Source organism: Oryx dammah, unplaced genomic scaffold, assembly GCF_014754425.2.
Source record: "Oryx dammah isolate SB20612 unplaced genomic scaffold, SCBI_Odam_1.1 HiC_scaffold_2, whole genome shotgun sequence".
NCBI classification, from domain to species: domain Eukaryota; kingdom Metazoa; phylum Chordata; class Mammalia; order Artiodactyla; family Bovidae; genus Oryx; species Oryx dammah.
Genome location: NW_024070186.1, coordinates 158,527,240 through 158,549,020, shown reverse-complemented (window position 1 = coordinate 158,549,020; position 21,781 = coordinate 158,527,240). Strand labels below are relative to the sequence as shown.

Sequence of the window (21,781 nt, the reverse complement as noted above, 5' to 3'; positions counted from 1 at the left end):
TTCTGGGAGACTGGGGGTCCGGGCGCAGTACCTATGCTGACATTGCGCATCTCCTGTGTGACCTGCACCTCCATGTTGCGGCTGTTGCGCTTCTCCCGTGCCCGCTTGCTGTTCTTGGAGCCGCCGTAGTCGCCCAGTGGCTGCAGGCCCTCGCTGAGGGGCGTGACCGCGGCTGAGGGCACGGAGGATGTGGGCGTGTTGGACTTGGTGCCCGTGGTGCTGGGCGTGGCCGCTGCTGAGGACTGGCCCGACTCGGACATCTCATCCTGTGGACACTGGGGCCAAACACAGGGAGAGGGAGGCTCGAGGCGCGGGTCTCGCCCCCGGGAGGCCGGCTGGACCGCGCAGGGTGGGTGGGCAGGTGACGTCCACTGCCTCGAGGCCCCCTCACTTGGGGTCTTTGTCACCCTGCAGTAACACAGCACTGGGGGGCCAGAGTGAGCGGGACGGCGGGGGCACTTCTCTCCCACCGGGCTGATTCCTCTTGTCACTCGGCTCATCTGCTTGCAGCCTCTGGCTCTCCAGGGGCAGGTACAGCTTATTTAAAAGGCTTCCCCAGGACAGACACGAAGTTATGTGGATGGGACAGGTAACCCCTTGCAGCTGGAGGGTGGACAGAGCTAAGCCACAGCCCAGGGCAGGGCAGAGGGCCCCCAGCGGGGGAGGGGGCTGGGGAGATCGGCGTGCCTTCTGACCAAGTTACCACTCCTCTGTGAGGCCCTTGAGGGCGGACCCCTCCTGCCCCGGCCACAGTCAGGGGCTGTGATGCCCCAATTCTGCCAGCGGTGGCCCCTCCCCAACAAAGAGACACCAAGGGACGGGCTTCACTTAACCTCCACGGCCCAGTTGAACTGAAGTTTGCCTTAGACACCTGCGCAAGTACAAACAACTTGAAACCCGACTTCCACAGAATGGGATGTCCCCCAAATATTTCAGGAGTGCAAAAAGACCACATTAGTAAAAACTGCTGTCGACTGTCGACCTTAAGGATCTCCCTGGAGACGGAACACACCGTCTGAATACTGTGCTCCCCTCCATCCATCGTTCCTGGGGAACCTCAGTAGCAGCAGCCCCTGATCTTCTGTGAACTGAGCCCGGGGCCCGCAGCTTCTTGCCTGTGCAGAGAAGGGGCACAGTCTCTGGGGTGGGGGACAGCCCTGTGTCCCCTCCGGGCACACATTCCCCTTGGTGCTTCCAGAGGACCCGAGGTGGGCTGCAGCCTTCGTGAAACTGGAGCGAAGCTGGGACTCCTGCCTGTAACTAAGCAAGGCCGACTGGGCTCCTAGGGCCGCCTCCAGGTGACCGGGGGTCAGAGCTGGTTGGGAACTTCTGAGATCTGCCTTGCCCCACCTGGTCACCCCGGGTGCCACCCCTCCTGGGCTGAGACGCCTCCACCATCTGCGTCACCGCTAGGAGGGGCTTCCGTCCCGGCGGCTGTGTCCCCAGGGGACACTTGGTGGTGTCTGGAGACATTTGTGGTGGTCAGAGCCAGAGCTGGGGGTAGGTGGAGGTGGGGTGCCCACAACACCCCACAGGGCACAGGACGGCCCCCCAGCCGACCACACTTGGCCGCGTTGCCAATGGGCCGTGGTGAGAGGTCGCCTGCAAGCACTTTTGATTTGGCTTTGGGCTCTGCAGGCTAGGGCCCATTTGTAAAGGACAAACCCTCTCCTGCCCACAGCGCCGTGCGTGTTGTGGGCCCCTGTGACGGCCCCCTGTGCTCTGTCCGCCCACGCGACAGAGGCGCCTGGGTGATTCACGGGGAGGGCTCTGGCTGGTGCCCGCGGAGGCCAGTGCGTGAGGCTGCTGTCCCGGGATTTCACAAGGACGGGGCGCCACGTGAGCCCACGCCACACAGAAGCACACATTTCCAGACCACCTGACTCAACAGCCATGCTCCCTGCCTGTCCGTGACTTGAACGCTTTTGCTCCCTGGGCCTCCTGACCCTGGTGATCACTGTGGGGGTGAGGCGGCATCACCAGGCCTCCCTGGCTCCCGAGCTGTCTGTTGCCCTACAACAGGCCACCACTTACCCACAGGACACTCCCTGGCCACTACTTACCTAAAGAAACCTGCCAACCTCTAACACCAACGTGCAGCAGTGGCCTCCAAATGCAAAGAACCCACATCCCAGCGGCCGTGCCTCCCATGAGGAGCCACAACTGTTTGGTTAAAACACTGAAAGTACAGTACATAAAAACAAAAAACAAAACAAAAACAACAAAACAAATTTAAAAATTAGGAAAACCTGAAAACCTACAGCATAAAATAAAAAGAACTTAAAAGTAATTGTTAAAAGAAATCAAACAAAACACACCTATGAACTAAAACATAAAAGACTATGGTTTATTAAAAGAGGACGATTTCAGACAACGCAGGAGGAGGAGAGACGCAGTGAGGATGTGAGGGGCCGTCCGGGTGGCCGCCCCACCCCGCAGCTCTGAGGCCCACACGCCCGGCAGGAGCCCTGGGGAGCCTTCTGTCCAGACCCCACTTGTCGGCGTGACCCTCAGTAACTGGTGGGCATGAGGCTCACTCTGCAGAACGAACGCAGAGCGAGTGGGCTCACTTTCCAACACAGCTGGTAGCTGGCAGCCTCCTGCAGCCTGGCTGAGTGCTGCAAGGCCGGGGGAAGCTACAGGGAGGCCTGGGCCCGGGGCCACCCCCGACCTGGAGGCCAAAGTCTCTGCCGCCCACGGGCACCCTCTGACGGCCTCGGAGGGGCATCACCAGCCCCAGGGCGGCCTCGTCTCCCACAAGGTGGCCTCTTCACAGTCAGGGGGTCCGTGGCCTGCCTTCTCCAGGCTGCAGCCCACAGACCAAGACGCGCGGACAGTGCCGGGGAGCCCTGCACGAGTGCCTGCCCTTGGCCTTGCGGGACCCCAGTGCTGGGGGGCAGGGCGCTGCTCACTAAGCTGGGCAGCCCGGATGTCCACCTTCTCAAGCTTGGGCCTGGAGGTCATTAGCACAGGCGGGCCAGGGAGAACAGCCCAGAGAAGAGAAGCTACCCCCGGCCTCCAGCCTTCTCCGGGTTGGAGCACAAACCTGGGATGCCAGGACCAGGCGCGGGGAGAAGCCTGGTCTGAGGTGTGGTGAGGGATGGTCCCTGTGCTCAGCCCTGCCCTGGGCTCGCCCTGGCATAGGCAGCTTCCCAGAGCGGCCGGGACCCCGTGCGGACCACACCCTCCTGGACACAGTAGGGCAAGGCGGGGCCCCCACTCCGCGGCACGGCTACAAAACCTGGTAGCTGGAGCTGAGCTGCAGCTGGCCGAGGTCACTCAGGTGCCAGTGGTCCCCCGCAGGCGCGGGCTTGCCCCCCATCTGTGCACGTACCGAGCCATCGGCCAGGGGGAAGACGCTCAGGGACGTGGGGCGCTCCTTCCTGCTGAAAGGCAGAGAGAGGACAGGGAGGGTTTAGAGGAGGGGCTCCCGAGGCAGGGCTGCAAACCCCTCCTGGACGCACGGGCACCCGGTGCAGCTAGGGTTGCTCCCCCTGACGCCCCTGTCCAGGGCTGAGTGGGCCGTGACCGTCTGGGCCCGGCACCTGAGACCCCCACTGACTGCAGCCAGGCTGACTAGCCTGCTCACTCGCCCGGGGCACCTCTGCTCTGCGGTGGTCCTTCGTTCCATCCCCCTCTTGCAGCGTCACCACCCCTTCATTTGCGTCCACTGTAGACAGAGGCCTGCACGGCAGGGCCTGCGGCGGCCCTGTGGCTCCGCCGGCGGCGCGACTGGCTTCTCCTTGGCCAAGCGTCTGCCTCCAAGGGTCAGGAGGGGTCAACCGTTCTCCCCTGCTGCTTGTCCCAACACTGCTATCAGGAGCCCTGGGTCTGGAGTAGAGAGCTCGTGCTGTCTGCAGCCACATGAGCTTTTCTCTTGCTCCCAGCGGTTCCTCCTTTTAAAGCTCCGCAAGCAAACTGGGAACATCCTGTAGGCTGGATGGAAGCTCAGAGCCACCTGCCGTGGCCAGTCAGTCCCTAGAAGACGCTCCGGGCTGTTAGTGGCGAGGGCACAGAGCCAGGCCCGGGGCGGCACAGGGTCCATGCTGCTCAGAGCCTGGTCAGGCCAGGCATCTGGACCCCTCACACAGGCGCTGAGATGGGGGTGGCGAGGCCACTTCAGGGGTCCCCAGGGGCTGGTTCAGAGGCTGGGCTGTCTGGAGGGGGGAGCCTTCTTCACGGTGCCTGGCGGTGCAAGTGGTGGACAGGCAGGTGGAGCGGCCAGGGGCACGACTCCAGGAAGGAGGTCTCTGCCGGGGATCCCCCACAGTTCCAGGGCTGGTGCGGCGGGGGCCCCCATTTCCTGCCTGTCTGTCCTGCTCAGGAGGATGCCGCCCCTGCAGAGCAGCGTCCTGGATCCTTGGGGCCTGGCTGTGCCCTCCGGGGCTCTTCTGTGGGGACAGAGCCAGAGGAGGCTTGGAGGGCTGGATGTCTCCCACGGACGATCCCGTGTGCCTCCTCCGTCAGCCCTCGTCCCCTGAGACAGACGGTACTTTCTACAAGGCTCAGCCGTTACTTAGAAGGAGCTCAGATGGCAAGCTAGGCAGGCTGGGTCCGTAAATCCACCATGGCTCTCCCCAGGGCTGTTTGCCGGCCGCAGGCCTTGGCCCCGGGCATCCGGGGAGGGAGCGCAGCCTGCGGGCTCCTCCCTGGGGCTCCCAGCCCCTGCTCGCTGCTGCTCCTCCACAGGGCTCCGGTGTGGGGGCCTCCTCTCCTTGGGCCCAACTCTGATGGGGGGCTGCACACCAGGGTCCTTTGGGCCAGGCTGTCACCAGGTGCCACAGGGCAATTTGACGGTAGGGGCAGCATGGGGCCACCTGCCTCCCAGGATGGCACTCTTCTCCGTCGCCCGCCTCCACAGCTCTGTGCACGCATGGAGCTGGCCAGGCCCAGCTCCCCAGTGGAAATCCTCATGAGGGATGAGTCCCACGTCCTCTCCTCTCTGAGCCTCAGGGGTGTTCGCTGGGGATTGCTGTTGGCTGGCCATCTAGAGCCCAGTCCGACGCTTGGCCAGCACATCCTCCTGTTACAGCCCCGAGGCTGCAGCCTGAGAGGGCCACATGGCTCACAGATGGCATGCCTCTGGCTCTGGGCTGAGCGACTGAGCTGGGCTGCCTGATGCCGGGCGCAGGGTCTCCACCGGCACCTGCCACCTACTGGGGTGTGGACATGAGGTCCAGCCTGTGGCCAGTGGGGCCTGCATTGCTCCCGTCTCTGAGACCCACCCGCCCTCCTCAGCCGCAGGCTCTGTAAACGTGCGTCCGGAGCGTGCGATAGACGTGCGACCCTGGCAGCCATCCAGGCTCCCCCAACTTGAGGCCCGGGGACAGCTGCGGGCTTTACCTTCTCCTCCAAGACTGGCGAGGACTGCGGGGCGGGACAGCACACGGCAGGGCGGCACACGGCGGGACGGCACACAGTGGGGGCAGCACACAGTGGGGGCGGCACGGGGTGGAGGGGGCGAGACAAGAAGACAACATTAGAGGGCGATGGTTGGGGCTGGGGGCGTGTGTGGGCACACGGAGAGGACTGGGCTCCACGGGAACAGACTGACGTGGGACATGCAGACACCTACTCCAGACGGACACAGGACACAGAGACACACACCTTCTTGGCTTGGACGGCAGGTGGCACCCACTCAGACAGGGTGGGGGGTCGAGCGTCCTCCCCCAGACGCCCTAGCACACGTGGGCACAGCCACGCAGTGACAGGGCACACGGTCACACACACCATGTTCGCGGCACAAACACGCTCATCAGTTTTATTCTAGACACACAGGTTCATGACACGGCCAGGGGTGGAGGAAAACGGCCGAGGCTCAGGGGCCAGTGCTAAGGAAGAGGCCGTCCTGGGGGAGCCCCCACAGGATCCAGAGTCGCGGCAGGACAGGATGTACCCCAGAGAAAAGCGGGCCTCCCCTCAACCTGCCGTACGGGCCCCAGCGGGACAGTGCTCCCTCTCCTCCCACCACGGTGCTGTCTGGATGCAGGGGTGAGGCTGCCACCCACATGTGTTCACCTCGAGTCTGCCCGGGGCCATCAGACACGCACGGGGCCCTGGAACCTCTTGATCACAACCCAGGTCCAAGCAGGGCTGCAGGGCGGCAGAGCCCAGTTCCACATGCTGCCGCAGGCACGAGCAAGCGATGCTGTGCCCTGCGGTGAAGGTGAAGCCAAAGGTGGCCCGCCAGCTGGCAGGGCGACAGGCGCGGCCCAGGCATGGCCCTGCCCTCAGCCTCCCACACAAGCACTGCTCTGGCCACCACCTCCACATACACAGGAAGGCGCCTCTTCCCCCCCAGGGCAGGGGGCACAGGCGGCAGTCCCCACGCCGCTTTCTGCAGGCAGGGGTCTCCTCCCTGGGGCTCTGCTCTGGAGGAGTCTTAGCAGAGCCTGAGAGCCTGAAGAGGGCGACGGTGAAGCCACACCCAGGAGGACGGGAGGTGGGCCCCAGAACTACAGAGGGAGCCCCCAGCTCGAGGCTGGCACTCGGTTTGGTCGCTTGGGAAGTCCCTCCATGACTCGTGGCAGGCGTGAGGTGTCCGTGGTGTCGGGCAGCGGCAGCCTGGAGATGGACATTGCCCACCTTCAGACAAACCTCATCCAGAAGCAACGTCTGCAGAGGCTGTGTATCTGAGCAAACTTTCCTACATATTCCCTCCTAAACTCTCACAGAGCCGGGGTCACATAATGACCCCTGACACCCTCTCCTGGGGCACTTGTGTTTCCAGAAAGGAAGCATCCACAGCGGCTGGAGCCCTTCTCCCCACCGGAAGCAGCGAGACCATCTGAAAACAGGCTGGGGGCCTGGCGCCCATCCTTCCCAGGTTCTGCCAGGCCTTGCGGACACATTGCACTTTGGTTTCGGATCCGAGGATGCAACAGCTGTGTGCACCAACACCAGGCGAGGAGCTGGCGGGCCCGGCCTGGACGGGCCTGAAGTATCTTGATTGCAGACATCACCCACCAAGGAGGCGGTGCTGAGAAAACGGAGCCTTTACGGGACGGACCAGGGGCTTCAGGCATTCGTGGAACGAACAAAGGGCCACAGCTGCAGAGGCAGCTCCATTGGGGGGCGAGGGGCGCTGGGGTCCAGCCTTAGGCCCCTCCTCCTTCCTCCAGCCTGGGAGAAGACCTCTGACTGTGCGCTCTCCGGGGACAGAGGTGTGCTTCTGTCCTGACTGAAGATGGACCAGGACCAGCCTGGCCTCTGCAGGTGTCTCTGCTCCCTGGATGAAATTAGCGTGGGGTGCACAGCTGTGTCTGCTGGGCCCCCAGGGGGAGGGGCCTCCCCCATTCCTACAGCCAGTTCCCGCCTTGCGAGCTGGTCGTGGCCGACAAAGTCAGCGCAAACACGCACACAAGCATCTCACAGGGAGTCTTCACCCCCCTCCCATCCTGGTGGATCCTGTTTCCTTTATTTTACAAAAGAGAAGATGAGGTGCAGAAGCACGTGGTGACCCTTAACACTTCGCAGAGGATGGGGCCAGGGCTGGGCGCCTCCCGTTCCTGCTGACCGGCCCCAGGCCCCAGCATCCTGCAGGACCCCGCCCGCCCCATCCCTGGGCATGTCTGCTGGGGACGGAGCGGCACCTGGTGCCACCCCAGCTGGCGTCCTGTGACTCACACTTGTCACGCTCTGTGCACACCTGCAGGTGACTGCCAAATGCTCTGAGTGCTGGTTTTGAGGCTACAAGTACATTTACAAGAGTAGGCGAATTCACCAATGCGGAATCGGCGAGTATCAGGATCAACCATGCGGTTCCCCCGGGCACTCGTGACTGCCCACGGCCCCGCACCCGCTGGGTGCTTCCTCAGCACACAGCCTCGCTCACGCCACATGCTCCGACCAGACACCCCCTTCCTGAGTCTGGGGTCGGGGCGCTGGGGTGCAGCTGGCTCCTACCTCCGCCCTGGCAGGCTGCCCTCCGTCTGGCTGTTTCCCCCGGCCTGCTGCTGCATCTTAGACCTCTCAATGTGCTCCACGTAGGTCTGGATCATCTGTGGGGATGACACGTCCGTGTGACGCTGCCTGCCCGCCCCGGCCGCTGCTCTCAGGGCTCCGACAGAGGAGGCAGAGCGTAGGGACCGGGCGTCGGCCGCGTGGGGTCCACGGCCCGCCAGTTCAGCAGGGGCGCCCTGGGAAGACAGAAGGCGGCCGGGCCGGGAGCACCCACCTCCGTGTGCCGCTGGTGCAGCGCGTTGTACTCCTTCTTCATCTCCGACTCCCGCTCCTCCAGCCGGGAAACTGGAAGACACAAGCCACCCGCCTCTCCAGGTCACAGCCTGCTCCGGGCTGGCCTGCCGGGAGCAGAGGGCTGCAGACAAACCCACACCCAGCGCCCTGATCCCAGGGGCGGCCTCATCTGCGGCGACTGCCCTGAGGACACAAGCAGGCGGGCTCCGAGAGGGCCAGTGGGGGAGACTCGCACGGGCCTCAGTCAGCGGGCAGCTCCCAGGTGCCGGCAGAACCCACGGGCATGTTGAGTTGTGGCGAGTGTGGACAGGAAGTAAGCGGATGGTTTGTGAACAGAGGCTGAATTAGGAAGTAAGCAGCCTCTGACACATGTTCAAGAGAAGAAAGTCCAAAACACAGGGTGGAACACACCGTGTCCCTCACTTGGACCCGGGGCTGAGAGACGGGGTCATGACCATGCCATCTCTGGGCTGAGGCACTGGGATGGCTCCCTGCATGCTCTGTGAGTGCCCGGACCACCTAGAGGGCCACCCCAGGGCCACTGGGCCTCAGACACCCTACGCCCCTGGGCCTTGGTTCCAGCCACAGCCCAGCGGAACTCTGCGCAGAGCATGGGATGGGGCCTGGGGCAGCCGTGCCCTCCCCTTTCCATGGTCCTGACCCCCGGCTCTGACCAAATGGAAAATTCAGAGTTGTGCTTTGGAGCTTATATGTGTTTTCCTTCTAAGAAAAGGTGTCCTGTGCGCTCAGTCGTGTCTGACTCTTTGCAACCCCATAGGCTGTAGCCTGCGTGGCTCCTCTGTCCATGGAACTCTCCAGACAAGAGTACCGGAGTGGGTTGCCATTTCCTTCTCTGAGAAAAGATGAAAAGGTTTCGTGTGTGAAAGTATTCTAAGCGAAGGGAGTGTGCAGGATTCTGTGGAGTTACAGAAAGGGTGGATCTATGCCAAACTGAAACAGGCCCCTGGTTGTTCTCACCGAGCAAGGCCGTGTGTGTGTCTTTGTCTGTGTCTGTGTGTTTGACTCTATCTGTGTGTGTGTGTGTGTCTGTGTCTATGTGTCCGTGTGTCTGTGACTATATGTCTGTCTGTCTGTATCTGTGTCTGTGTGGATCTGTGTTTATGTGCGTCTGTCTGTGTCTATGTGTGTGTTTCTGTCTGCGTGTGTGTGTGTGTCTGTGTGTGTGTGTGTGCACTACCATGGCCATGGGTCACCTACACGCTCACCTACAGCACCTGTGGGGTATTGGCTTCAGCAAATGGCCTTCATGTCTTGGTTTGGGATATGATAGACCCAATCACCAAACTTTTCTTTTTAATTTCATCTTAACTTTTCAGAATGTGGACAGTGGACAGAACGTGGTCCACTGGAGAAGGGAATGGGCAACCACTTCAGTATTCTTGCCTTGAGAATCCCATGAACAGTATGAAAAGGCAAAATGATAGGATACTGAAAGAGGAACTCCCCAGGTTGGTAGGTGCCCAATATGCTACTGGAGATCAGTAGAGAAATAACTCCAGAAAGAATGAAGGAATGGAGCCAAAACAAAAACAATACCCAGTTGTGGAAGTGACTGGTGATAAAAGCAAGGTCCAATGCTGTAAAGAGCAATATTGCATAGGAACCTGGAATGTTAGGTCCATGAATCAAGGCAAATTGGAAGTGGTCAAACAGGAGATGGAAAGAGTGAACGTTGACATTCTAGGAATCAGCGAACTAAGATGGACTGGAATGGGTGAATTTAACTTGGATGCAATCTCAAAAACAACAGAATGATCTCTGTTTGTTTCCAAGGCAAACCATTCAATATCACGGTATTCCAAGCCTATGCCCCAACCAGTAACGCTGAATAAGCTGAAGTTGAATGGCTCTATGAAGACCTACAAGACCTTTTAGAACTAACACCCAATAAAGATGTCCTTTTCATTATAGGGGACTGGAATGCAAAAGTAGGAAGTCAAGAAACACCTGGAGTAACAGGCAAATCTGGCCTTGGAGTATGGAATGAAGCAGGGGAAAGGCTAATAGAATTTTGCCAAAAGAACGCACTGGTCATAGCAAACACCCTCTTCCAACAACACAGGAGAAAACTCTACACATGGACATCACCCGATGGTCAACACCAAAATCAGATTGATTATATTCTTTGCAGCCAAAGATATAGAAGCTCTATACAGTCAGCAAAAACAAGACTGGGAGCTGACTATGGCTCAGATCATGAACTCCTTATTGCCAAATTCAGACTTAAATTGAAGAAAGTAGGGAAAAACCATTAGACCATTCAGGTATGACCTAAATCAAATCCCTTATGATTATACAGTAGAAGTGAGAAATAGATTTAAGGGACTAGATCTGATAGATAGAGTGCCTGATGAACTATGGACTGAGGTTCGTGATATTGTACAGGAGACAGGGATCAAGACCATCCCCATGGAAAAGAAATGCAAAAAAGCAAAATGGCTGTCTGGGGAGACCTTACAAATAGCTGTGAAAAGAAGATAAGCGAAAAGCAAAGGAGAAAAGGAAAGATATAAGCATATGAATGCAGAGTTCCAAAGAATAGCAAGAAGAGATAAGAAAGCCTTCCTCAGCAATCAATGCAAAGAAATAGAGGAAAACAACAGAATGAGAAAGAAGAGAGATCTCTTCAAGAAAATTAGAGATACCAAGGGAACATTTCATGCAAAGATGGGCTCGATAAAGGACAGAAATAGTATGGACCTAACAGAAGCAGAAGATATTAAGAAGAGGTGGCAAGAATACACAGAAGAACTGTACAAAATAGATCTTCATGACCGAGATAATCACGTTGATATGATCACTCGCCTAGAGCCAGACATCCTGGAATGTGAAGTCAAGTGGGCCTTAGAAAGCATCACTACGAACAAAGCTAGTGGAGGTGATGGAATTCCAGTGGAGCTATTTCAAATTCTGAAAGATGATACTGTGAAAGTGCTGCACTCAATATGCCAGCAAATTTGGAAAACTTAGCAGTGGCCACAGGACTGGATAAGGTCAGTTTTCATTCCAATCCCAAAGAAAGGCAATGCCAACGAATGCTCAAACTACTGCACAATTGCACTCATCTCACATGCCAGTAAAGTAATGCTCAAAATTCTCCAAGCCAGGCTTCAGCAATACGTGAACCGTGAACTTCCAGCTGTTCAAGCTGGTTTTAGAAAAGGCAGAGGAACCAGAGATCAAATTGCCAACATCTGCTGGATCATCGAAAAAGCAAGAGAGTTCCAGAAAAACATCTATTTCTGCTTTATTGACTATGCCAAAGCCTTTGACTGTGTGGACCACAATAAACTGTGGAAAATTCTGAAAGAGATGAGAATACCAGAGCATCTGACCTGCCTCTTGAGAAATCTGTATGCAGGTCAGGAAGCAACAGTTAGAACTGGACATGGAACAACACACTGGTTCCAGATAGGAAAAGGAGTACGTCAAGGCTGTATACTGTCACCCTGCTTATTTAACTTATATGCAGAGTACATCATGAGAAACGCTGGGCTGGAAGAAGCACAAGCTGGAATCAAGATTGCTGGGAGAAATATCAATAACCTCAGATATGCAGATGACACCAGCCTTATGGCAGAAAGTGAAGAGCAACTAAAAAGCCTCTTGATAAAAGTGAAAGAGGAGAGTGAAAAAGTTGGCTTAAAGCTCAACGTTCAGAAAACTAAGATCATGGCATGTGGTCCCATCACTTCATGGGAAATAGATGGGGAAACAGTGGAAACAGACTTTATTTCTGGGGGCTTCACTGCAGATGTTAATTGCAGCCATGAAATTAAAAGACACTTACTCCTTGGAAGGAAAGTCATGACCAACCTAGATAGCATATTCAAAATCAGAGACATTACTTTGCCAACAAAGGTCCATGTAGTCAAGGCTATGGTTTTTTCAATGGTCATGTATGGATGTGAGAGTTGGTCTGTGAAGAAAGCTGAGTGCCAAATAATTGATGCTTTTGAACTGCGGTGTTGGAGAAGACTCTTGAGAGTCCCTTGGACTGCAACGAGATCCAACCAGTCCATCTTAAAGGAGATCAGTCCTGGGTGTTCACTGGAAGGACTGATGCTAAAGCTGAAGCTCCAGTACTTTGGCCACCTCATGCAAAGAGTTGACTCATTGGAAAAGACCTTGATGCTGGGAGGGATTGGGGGCAGGAGGAGAAGGGGATGACAGAGGATGAGATGGCTGGATGGCATCACTGACTCGATGGACATGCGTTTGGGTGAACTCTGGGAGTTGGTGATGGATAGGGAGGCCTGGCGTGCCGTGATTCATGGGGTCGCAAAGAGTCGGACATGACTGAGTGACTGAACTGAACTTTTCAGAGGAATGAAGGCACCTGTTATCCAAGGTAGTGAGATAAGGCAGCAAACTAGGCCTTAGCCATCCAAACCTCTATTACAGAAACCTGAAATTACAGGGGTCCTTATAACTTTAACAGTATAGTTTTTTTTTTTTTTTTTCCCTTAATATTTGCTTATTTGGCTGTGTTGGGTGTTAGGCACGGCATGTGGGATCTAATTCCCTGGTCAGTGATCAAAGCTGGGCCCCCTGCACTGGGAGCTCAGAGTCTTAGCCACTGGACCACCAGGGAAGTCCCTGACAGTATAGTTTAAACAATGACTTCTAAAGCTAAAATAATATTTTTTATTAAAAACAAAATGCTGTGTGTTCCCGTAAGCAGCCTCCTGGGTCAAACCTTCTCCAGGAACTGTCCCTACAAGGGCATCCCCTTTGGGGACACGGAGGAACACCCGCTCCCCAGGAGCACTCACGGGAGCCCCAAACCACTGCTGGGGAGCCTGTCCTGAAAGGCCACAGAGAGATTGCGCATTTAGGGCCAAACTGCAGCGTTAAGCAAACGTGCTCTGTCATCAGAGGGGCCTTATTTGTGTACTTTATTTATTTCCACAGAAGAGTTAAGGCCATTGACAGACACACAGAGCCATGTAAAGAGAGAAAACAAATAACTGGGGGAATCACAGTGAAGATGAAACGCGGATCTCATCGCTCAGCCTCCCTCCCAGCTGGGGCAGGGCTGGGGACAAGTGCGTTCAGGAACCGTTTCCTCCCTCCGGCTCCCACTTACTCTGATCTGCATAGTTTTTGGCCTTCAGTTCCAGCTGGCGGGTCTGGAACTCGTAGTGTTCCACCTGGATTTGCAGCTCTTTCTTCTCTTGTTCCAAGGCATCTTCAAACTCAATAAATTTCTATACGTGCAAGGAAGAGAAACAGCAGATGTTGTAAACGTGGGCGGGCCAGACGACATCGGCCCCTCAGAAGGGCAAGGGCTTGGGCTCAGAATGTGGGCCCCCCACCCCAGAGCCGCTTCCCTTCCCTTGGGGGGAGAAGGGCCAGACAGCTCCCCGAGAGTGGACACCACAGCCTTCTGACCAGCTGCCTGGGAAGTCACTCGGGGCCCTGAAGCTGGAAGAACCGACTCGCTCACTTTAATCTTGAAATTCTTAATAGTGTGTATTTATTTTTGATTTTTTAAAAACAATCTATTTATTTGGCTGCACTGAGTCTTATCTGTGGCATGCAAGATCTTTAATTGCAGCACGTGAGATCTAGTTCCCTGGCCAGGGATCACACAGGGGCCCCCTGCATTGGGAGCATGGAGTCTTAGCCCCTGGACCATCAGGGAAGTCCCTCTTAATAGTTTTAAGCAAGAGGCCTGCATTTCCACTTTGGCATTGAGCCCCACAAATGACGTAGCTGTGGAAAAGACTGAATCCTGAGCATCTAAAAGAGGCCGGGCATACTGCCCTCCTAACGTGTATCTCGGTCACTGCTCAGCTCAGGATGCCGTCATTCGTGGAATAATTAGCAACGCACAGTGCTGCTCTGATTCTTTTAAAAACGGGGAGGGGGGCTGTTGGTCTGGATTTGGAATCTGCACCTTATGTGGTAATTTTCTGAGCAAGATTACTACCAGATCAAGTGAGAAGAAAGCAGTTCACAAAGGAAAAGAAAATCCTACGTGTTCTTCGGAGGAAACTGAGCTTAACTCTGACAGCCTGGGGTGAAGGTGGGCTCTGGTCCCCAGGGGATGGACCAGGTGGGGGCCTCTAGGACACACAGCCCGGCCACAGCCCTGATGGGAGCTGTTAAAATCTCGATTGTACTGCACAGGAAATGGAAATATTAGTAACAAATTTCATTTGTAGGAAGCATACAGGTCAGCTGGGTTCTGAGGATGTCAAGAGGCTTCAGGGCATGGGAATGTGGAGCGGCTTGTGGGTTCCAGGTTTCAGGCATCTGGGGAGTTGATGAATTCACCGTGGCCACAGCTGTATTTCCCATAACACCTGCACTCAGCCCCTCAGCCCCACTCGGGGCCCCCGAGATGCTTCTCCCCGCAGCAGCTTTGCAGAGGTCTTTGTGCTGAAAAGCACTGGGCTCCTGCCTGAAGGATGCCTCACCCAGAGCAGTGACAAAGAGGGGCAGGACCCAGGGAAGGGAGTGAGAAGCAAAATCTGCACTGATGACATCACATGCAACTTAAGTAAAATAAATGATGAAGAATATATAACCCGCTGCCATGAAAACGCACACAAATGGTGCAGCTGCACGAAAAACTAAAATAAGCGGTTTTGAATGACCGTGGTCATGACCAGCATATGAAGAACAGACATGCTATTAACCGACTGGTAAAGAAAATTTTTAAATTGGGTAATTTTAATTCCTATTACTAAAAAGTGATATAAACATATACTTTTATAAAAAAAAATCTTATGACAGTGTCAACTGAACTTAAAAAAAAAAACAACAGAGTTCTGCTGTGCTATCAATGATTAATCAACAAAACCAAATTCTAGCATCCAGAGAGCGTCAGATAAAACTGGGTGACATTCTTCCAGACTCGTGTGTGTGTCTGTGTTGGACGTGCCGTCATTTTGTACATGGTATCTGGGTCTGACTCACTCCTTCGTTTCTACTAGAATGTCTTTCCACACTAAGAGCGGTATTCTACCATTCCCACTTCTGACAGCTGTATGTATGTTCCCCTGAGGGTTTGTGTGTGCAGGGCAGAGTCTACTCAACTAGCATTGCCTCTTGTTGGACTTTTAGCTTGCTCTGCTGGTGGTTTAGTCACTTGGTCGTGTCTGACTCTTGCCACCCCATGGACTGTAGCCCGCCAGGCTCCTCTGTCCACAGCTCATTATGTCCTTTCTCCAATTTTCTGCTATAGGTTCTTACTTTTCTTAACAGTTTGTAAGGACTTATTAGATCCATTCAAGAATTTGTCTTCTGTGGTACAAGTATTTTTCCCAGGATGTACTTTGTGTGGAATATAGAAGTTGACTTACTTCTGCACCATTTACTTAGTAATTTACCCTTTCTTCATGGCTTTGAGGGCTACCTTTGTCATCTGCTAGATTCTAAGACTATTTCAGTCTATATCTGATCCAGTAACCAAAGGTTTCCTTAAACCTGTAGTGCTATAGCATCTTCTAACGGCTGATACACAGTCCACTTTTTCAGCCCTCCTTATCAGTACTTTGTTTATTCTCCCACCTCTGGATCCTTCTTGATTAAATGGGAAGTCCTCCTCAACCACTTATTTATTTATCTATATACTTATTGATTTGGCTGTGCTGCATCTCATTTGGATATTCGAGGGATCTTCGATCTTAATCGCGGCATGTGGGACCTAATTCCCCAACCAGGGATGGAACCTGGGACCCTGCACTGGGAGCAGAGTTTTAGCCACTGGACCACCAGGGAAGTCCTTGCATTTACTGTGTGTGTTTTTTGAATCGGACACAACTGAAGTGACTTGGCATGCATTTTTTGAATCAGCATTTTGCCTGCTAGGAAGCATCTGTTTTTCGGTCCTCAGGAAGGGGTCCTTGTTTTTCATGACAAAATGCTCAGGGCTGGACTTGGGAGGAAGGGAAATCTCACCCTGAGCCAGTGAAGAGAGGTGCGATGGGGCAGAAGGAAGGCGGGAAGTGGGAAGAGCGAAATTCTCCCTCCCTGTAAATCAAGCCTGGGCCCGCGTCCAAGCTGGAACACCAAGGTTTTACACAAAGAAGAGCACTCTGCGGGACCAACCGTTTCCCTACGGTTCCCACCTGCATCTCATCTTGTTACCTGCCTCTCATAGTTGACAGTCAGCTAAAACGATTTTGAAGCAAAAGACAACGTAAGAGAAAGCAGATTATAAGAGGGTCAGTGAGATGTTTCTAAATCTGTCCTGATAGGTGGTCACTAAAATCCAACACAGAGGGGCTCCCCAGATGGTGCTGGTGGTGGTTTAGTCGCCGAGTCGTGCCTGACTCTTGCGACCCCATGGACTGTAGCCTGCCAGACTCCTTGGTCCAAGGGTGGCACTAGTGGTAAAGGATTGGCCTGCCGATGCAGGCCACACAAGAGACTCAGGTTCAGTTCCTGGGTCAGGAAGATCGACCGGAGGAAGAAATGGCCACCTGCTCTAGTATTTTTGCCTGAAAAGTTGATGAGTGAGTGAAAGTTGCTCAGTCATGTCCAACTCTGCAACCCAGGCCAAAATACTGAGGTGGGTAGCTTTTCCCTTCTCCAGGGGATCTTACCAACCCAGGGACTGAACCCAGGTCTCCTGCATTGTGGGTGGATTCTTTACCAGGTGAGCCACCAGGCAAGCCCAAGAATACTGGAGTGGGTGGCCTATCCCTTCTCCAGGGGCTCTCCCTGACCCAGGAATAGAACCCGGGTCTCCTGCATTGTTTACCAGCTACTAGGGAAGCTCAGTAAGTGTTTAATTGAATAGTTCTTGATTTAAAACAAAATATTTGAGGGAAAAAAAAATCCAATGCAGATGACAGTCCCCAGAGGCCTGGTCACGCCATGAATCAGCTCATTGCTTCGTGATCACCATCGGGTGGCAGCATCTCCCCAGATGAATGAGAAGCCCCGAGAAACTCACAGGGGACCTCCGCCAACTCGAGCGCCATCCCTCGGCCTCTCTGCTGGGCTGGACCAGCGCCGGGATGCTGAAGGCTCTTGGTGGGTCGGCAACCACCGCACTGGGCACTTGCGGAGGAGCCATTCCTTGCCCGCTGCCTCAGGGGTCAGTCTAGAGCTGACTAGGGGCACCTCAGGAGCTCTGCACCCACGGAAGAATCACACACACAACACGCTGCTCTAAGCTAAGCTTGAAAGATGTCCTCTTTCTTCTCCTCCTGAAAAAACGCTTACAACATCATTATAGTAATTTTAGTTAATGAAGAGGCAAGCTAGCTCTTTAACTGAAATGGAAGATCCAACGTCACCTTCGTCAAATATTATGAGGGATAAATAATGTGTAGGACTAGTGCCTGGCCAAGACTAAACAGGGACTGGGTCTTTGGTTTGTATGAGGAACCGCTCGGGGTGAGACTTGGGATGAAGTAAGAACCCCCCGGACAAGTGAGATGCAGCTGATGGGATAAAGTAGGGGCTTTGAGGCTGGTGGTGAAGTGAGTGCGGAAAAGTGGTTGAAAATCACAGTTCTCCAAAATGAGCTGGGGGAGGCGGGGAGAGGGGTTAGGAGGGAACTCTACTAACTGGGTCAAAATCACAAAAAGTGCAATAGGTGTTCTCAAGGAGGCAGAACATACTTTATTTAGAGATCATTGTCTTTATTTATTTTACTGATTTTTAAAACATTGATTTTTATTTATTTGGCTGCGCTGGGTGTGGCCCATGGGCTCTTCGATCTTCATTGCAGCATTCAGGATCTTTAGTTGTGGCATCTGGTTCCCTGATGGGGGATCGAGCCTGGGCCCCTGCATTGGGAGCGGGGAGTCTTAGCCACTGGACCACCAGGGAAGTCTCTTGGAGCAGCTATTGAATCTTTGCTTTGTGTAAGCAATCCTCAGGGCTAGACTTGGGATGAAGTAAGACAAATGAGAAACGATTGGTGGAATGAAGCGGGGGCTTCGAGGCTGGGGAGTGAAGTGAGGAAAGGAGGTAGCAGCTGGGGAGGCGGGGCGAGGGGTCAGGAGGGAACTCTATTAACTGGGTTAAGGTCACAAAGATCCAATAGATGTTTTCAAGGAAGCAGAAAGTATTTGTAATTACAGATCATTTACTTTATTTTTAAAAAATATTTATTTATTTGGCAGAACTGGGTCTTAGTTGCAGCACACAGGATCTTTAGTTGCAGCATTCGGAGTCTAGTTCCCTGAGCAGGAATCGAACCCAGGCCCCCTGCGTTGAGAGCTCGGAGTCTTAGCCACTGGACCATCTGGGAAGTCCTAGACCATTTGCTTAAGATTTAAGAGAGTCAAGAATTTTCAGGGGTGGGGCACAGGGTAAGTTAGTTCTATAAAGAAGTCTTCCATAAGAAAGCTAAACATTTTTCCATTTTTATTGAATATGGCCATTTCAATGTATCCAATATGAATGGGAATGAGAGGAATAAAAGTTTTAATTTACAGCATTTGGGTTGAGTGGGTTGGCCTGGTGCTGGATGGTGAAACAGAATGAATCTCTTGTCTGAGACATGGTTCGCACATGGTATGTCCTTGGGACACCCCCAGAAGGCTTGGCCACAACCAAATGAAAAGGACACACACCAATGATGTGTCAATTACATGCACCACAGATCTGAGTTTGTTTGGAAATGTCATCTGTCCAACCAAGGCTATTCCAAGTGTCACTTAGCGCCTAGTAACACACAGAGGTTCAAAGCCATCTCACAAGAAATCTTTTGTCCCCAAAGAGCAACGACGAACAACTGACAGTTGAGGAAAAGGCATCAGGGTGACTTAACCAGAATGCTGAGCTGGGAAACCCCTGATTCCCACGTCTAAATACCAATTTACCACACGATCCCCTTTGCAGGTTTTGTTTCTAATATACACTTTCCCCTCCCTCCCACTAAAAAAAGGCTCTGTTTTAAAATTAAATTCAGCTTTAGCTTTTGGAATTTACTTTTTGGTGAATTTCAAGGTACACACTGAAGTAACCTGAGATGTGGGCTCTTGTAAAATCCAGGAATCAAGGAGGCTTTTCTCAGTGTCCCATTGATTGAGAGCATTCTTTCCAGTCTATACATAAAAGGAGTAAACTGACTGCTTGTGTCAAATACAAAATCAAAGCAACAGAAGCCAGGAACCCCAAGTTCAGAGCGTGAGCGAGGTCACCAGGCAACCACTCCTTGTAGCACAGTCACTAGAATTCTAGTAACGTTCACAACAGAGAGTTACTTTACTTAAAGGCAAAGTAAATTAAGACACTAACTCCAATCCTTCCCTCTTATATATGTCCTTTAGGCCAGGGTCACACACAGGAGATAATTCAATTCTGGCTGAATTGAAATATACTCAACAGGAATCAAAGATTTTGTTCTTTTGCACGTAACTCCTTCCTGAGAGTGAGGTGCAGAATGCATTTTCAAAAGAAAAAGCCTCTTCTGGGGTGTCTGATCTGAGGCAGGCAGAGCGGTGCAGGCTCTGTGCCCGGGGAGACCCCTCTCTGGACGACGGCTAGTGCCCAGCTGCTGCCAGCGACTTCTGTCACAACCGAGTGTTTACCGGGCGCTCACTGACGTGATGAACTTGTGAGACCTCACACCTTGGAGGTTTTTCCCAGCTTTCTTCCCATATCTATCGTTTACATCTACAGTGCAGTGTGGGCAGGCGGGAGAGAGGGAGGGAGGGCATGTCTGCATTCAAGCTTCAGACACGTGTCTGCGATCAGGCTGGGCCTCCCAGGTGGCGCCGGTGGTAAAGAACCGGCCTGCTAATATAGGAGACATAAGAGACGCAGATTCGATCCCTGGGTTGGATCCCTGGCAGAGGGCACGGCAACCCATTCCAGTATTCTTGCCAGGACAATCCCATGGACAGAGGAGTTTGGCGGGCTACAGCTGAAAGGGTCGCACAGAGTTGGACATGGCTGAAGTGACTTAGCATGCATGCACCCTGCTATCAGGACAGTGGAAAGGAAGCCAAGCAGTAGGTTGGATTCATTTCAGAAAAATGCAAAGATTCTTCATTGAGGTTAAAGGGACCACTGGATCAGCATCTGCCTGAGAGGAATCCCAACAAATGGCATTGGTTTAATTCACAGCGATTTTCAAGAGCTGGTAAGATAGACAGGAAAGATGTGTGTGTGTAAAATCTACACACTTTAATACATTATATACTTATTTAAGTATTTTATGTTAAATACTAATATATACTTTGCATGTTGAAATCCACATTATATTTCTTTACTATATATGACATGGTTGGTACCAGAGGAAGGAAACCAAAAGGAAGATAAGATGAAAACTGAGTGTCTGGACCTGGGAGAAACTTCCCTGGGGGAAGTTCCTCTCCAGTAGGTTGTGCTCTCTGAAGCATTCTGAGCAGTTAACACAAACTTCAATTTCCTAACCTGCTTGGCTTTTACCTCCCTCTCACTTAGCCCAACAGGAGAGACCGAAGGACGGGGTCTTGTGTCCGGAAGCACACACCGCAAGCCCGAGGCCTCACGCAGGGGGACCCGCCTGGATCTGGGTCCAGTTTGCTGGGGGAGGGGGCTGTAAGGGGCCACACAGGGGGAGGGGGCAGGAGCCCCAGCTGCAGCTGAGCAGAAGGAGGGCCCTCAGGGTGCTGGAGCAGAGGCAGGGCCAGGAGCCCACTGCTGCTGAAGATCATAATCCAAGCGCCCTGACCCTGTCTCACAAACCACCACTGGAGCTGCGCTCTGCCGAACCTGGTGCTTCCCAAATCTCTCGACCGTGAGGGGCTCAGAGAAGGTCACTGACTTATGACTCCACGGCTCTGGGTGTTGGCGAATGTTTCCTTCCATGGGGAGTGAGCCTTCCCTGTCCCAGTGAAAGGGACGCTCTCCTGGGACACCCCGCCAGCCACTAGCGCATTCTAACCGCCTGGTTCTCCTGCCCGTCTTCCAGAGGGGACTGATCGACGCCCCACAGTGGGCTGCACTCGGCAAGGGCGGGATGAATGAAAGAAGGACCACAACCCGGGTGAAACTCACATCATTTCGCCCGTGAGAGAAGCCTGTCCAGACAAGAACACATACTGCAGGATTCCGTTTGAACAAAGTTCTAGAAAGTGCACATCAAGCTACAGTGACAGAGAGCAGCCCGCGGTCGCCTGTGGAGGGGGGAGCGGGAAGAGACCACGGGGGCAGGGGCGCAGGAAACTTTGGGACGGTGAAGGTCAGCGTCATCTTGACTGTGAGGATGGTTCCTCGGGTGTAGACGTGTCAAAAGTCACCAAACCGCACACTTCAAACATTACAGTTTAGTGCTCTGACCTCAGAAAGAACAGAAGAGAAGGCCGGGCTCCAAGGTCTAACTGTGAGCCGTGCGCACAGGCTGCTTTCGAGGTGCTGGGAATTCCCTCCAGACCTCTCCTCAGCCTCTCGAGAATTTCATCACCTCTCTGCTGTTTCCTAAATAGCTAGAATACCTCTTTTTTTTTTTTTCTCATTAATATTTTCTTCTGTTCTTCTGTTTCAAAACCTGCTACACTTTGGGGTCTCCTCTCTTTGTAGAACGTGTTCACTGAAGGAAAAACACTCCCCCTTTTCTTACCGGAGGCTATGAAACAAGTCACAGAATCATTTCCTGCCTGCCCTT

The 21,781-nt window shown here is 53.7% G+C and overlaps 1 protein-coding gene across 12 annotated transcripts in view; it reads right to left on the bottom strand.

The window, feature by feature from the left end:
* MAPK8IP3 (mitogen-activated protein kinase 8 interacting protein 3) overlaps nt 1-21,781 on the bottom strand; it is a 43,702-nt gene that overhangs the window by 17,181 nt on the left and 4,740 nt on the right. For 4 of the 12 annotated variants that reach the window (XM_040253694.1, XM_040253734.1, XM_040253710.1 and 1 more), the window contains exons 2-7: nt 13,307-13,427; nt 8,177-8,247; nt 7,906-8,000; nt 5,344-5,367; nt 3,242-3,386; nt 32-275 (exon numbers count right to left, since the gene is read on the bottom strand). In XM_040253694.1, the coding sequence (XP_040109628.1) occupies nt 32-275; nt 3,242-3,386; nt 5,344-5,367; nt 7,906-8,000; nt 8,177-8,247; nt 13,307-13,427 (700 nt within the window). The other 8 variants (XM_040253729.1, XM_040253738.1, XM_040253746.1 and 5 more) reach the window with 7 other exon arrangements.